Source organism: Sinocyclocheilus anshuiensis, unplaced genomic scaffold (genome assembly GCF_001515605.1).
Source record: "Sinocyclocheilus anshuiensis isolate Anshui unplaced genomic scaffold, SAMN03320099.WGS_v1.1 scaffold952, whole genome shotgun sequence".
In the NCBI taxonomy this organism is placed as follows: Eukaryota; Metazoa; Chordata; class Actinopteri; order Cypriniformes; family Cyprinidae; genus Sinocyclocheilus; species Sinocyclocheilus anshuiensis.
The window spans coordinates 168,081-169,426 of NW_015552656.1; the positions used below are offsets into that span (position 1 = coordinate 168,081).

Genomic DNA, 1,346 nt, shown 5'->3' on the forward strand with positions numbered 1-1,346 from the left:
TGTTGTGGAAAATTCATGGATGTAAAAAATTAATCTCTTTCCACCAATAGACTATACATTTATACAGCTGGGTGGGTACAAATACATGGGGCTTGGTCTGCATAAATGTAGTACAATGATACACCAACATATTATATGCAAGGGTGTTTTCTTTTTTTTTTCTTTTTTTTTTAAAGAAATTAATATTTTTATTCAGCAAGGATATGTTAAATGTATAAAAAGTGATAGTAAAGACTTTCTGTTTTGAATAAATGCTTTTCTTTTTAACTTTTTATTCATCAAAGAATCAAAGAAAAAAGTATCACAGGTTCCAAAAAAATAATATAAATATATATATATATATATATATATATAAATTTTTTTGGCCAACGAAGTGCTACACAACAGAGTTTTACTCTCGGAATTCAAATATAATTATAGAAGAAAAATAAAATAAAATGATAAAAATTATATTCCTTAAAAAATAAAGTTATAAATGTCTAAATGATGCTTCCCTGTCCAGCTACCATTGATCTGAACTCTTCCCATGATGCCTGGTTTGGAAGTCTCAAGGATGCCATACGAGAACAACGAGATAAAGCTGTCTGGGTCTGTGAAAGCAAGGTAAGCGGTAACACACAGCACAATTACAAACAACTGGGTTTCATTTCATAGTTTTGTATTCCCTTAAACAAACCAGATTTTCTAATTGAGTTAATCATGTAAGTTAATGCCTAGCCAGCCTGAATTGACATGTGAAATGACCATCATCAGACCTTTGAGAGGTATTATATATATCGTTTCAGCTTGATGGGTCTGAGGAGGACTTGGATCTCCATGATGACCGTATGTCGTACCTGTCGGCCATGGGCGCAGACTACCTGAGCATGGACAGCCGTCTGACCAGCGATTACGAGGATACGGCGGATGAGGGCGGCGCGTACACAGATAACGAGCTTGACGAGTCCACCGACGAGCCGCAGCCGAAGTCAGCCATCAGCCGCTCGTCTGAGCCTGTTAGCGAGGAGGTTAGTGTGCTGTGGAAACCTTCCTGTCATTTGACCACAGTCAGGAAGGTGATTTAAAGGGGTCATATGATGCGATTTCAAGTTTTCCTTTCTCTTTGGAGTGTTACAAGCTGATTGTGCATAGATAAGATCCCTGAAGTTGCAAAGACTACAGTCTCAAAACCAAAGAGATATTCTTTATCAAAGTTAAGACTCTGCCACACCCCCCTAAAACGGCTCGTTCTAAAACGCCCCCACATATCTACCTCACTATGTGGAGATATTAGCATAATGCGGCCCAAATGTGCACGCAAAGAAAGAAGGCGTGGTTTCAGTAACCGCAGTTAGTGTTGAAGCAGC

The 1,346-nt window shown here is 38.3% G+C and overlaps 1 protein-coding gene across 3 annotated transcripts in view; it reads left to right on the forward strand.

Moving 5' to 3' along the window:
* Positions 1-1,346, forward strand: part of LOC107667254 (tight junction protein ZO-2-like) — a 39,875-nt gene that overhangs the window by 32,954 nt on the left and 5,575 nt on the right. For all 3 annotated transcript variants that reach the window (XM_016458875.1, XM_016458873.1, XM_016458874.1), the window contains 2 exons: positions 503-603; positions 786-1,007. In XM_016458875.1, the coding sequence (XP_016314361.1) occupies positions 503-603; positions 786-1,007 (323 nt within the window). The remainder of the gene's footprint in view (positions 1-502; positions 604-785; positions 1,008-1,346) is intronic.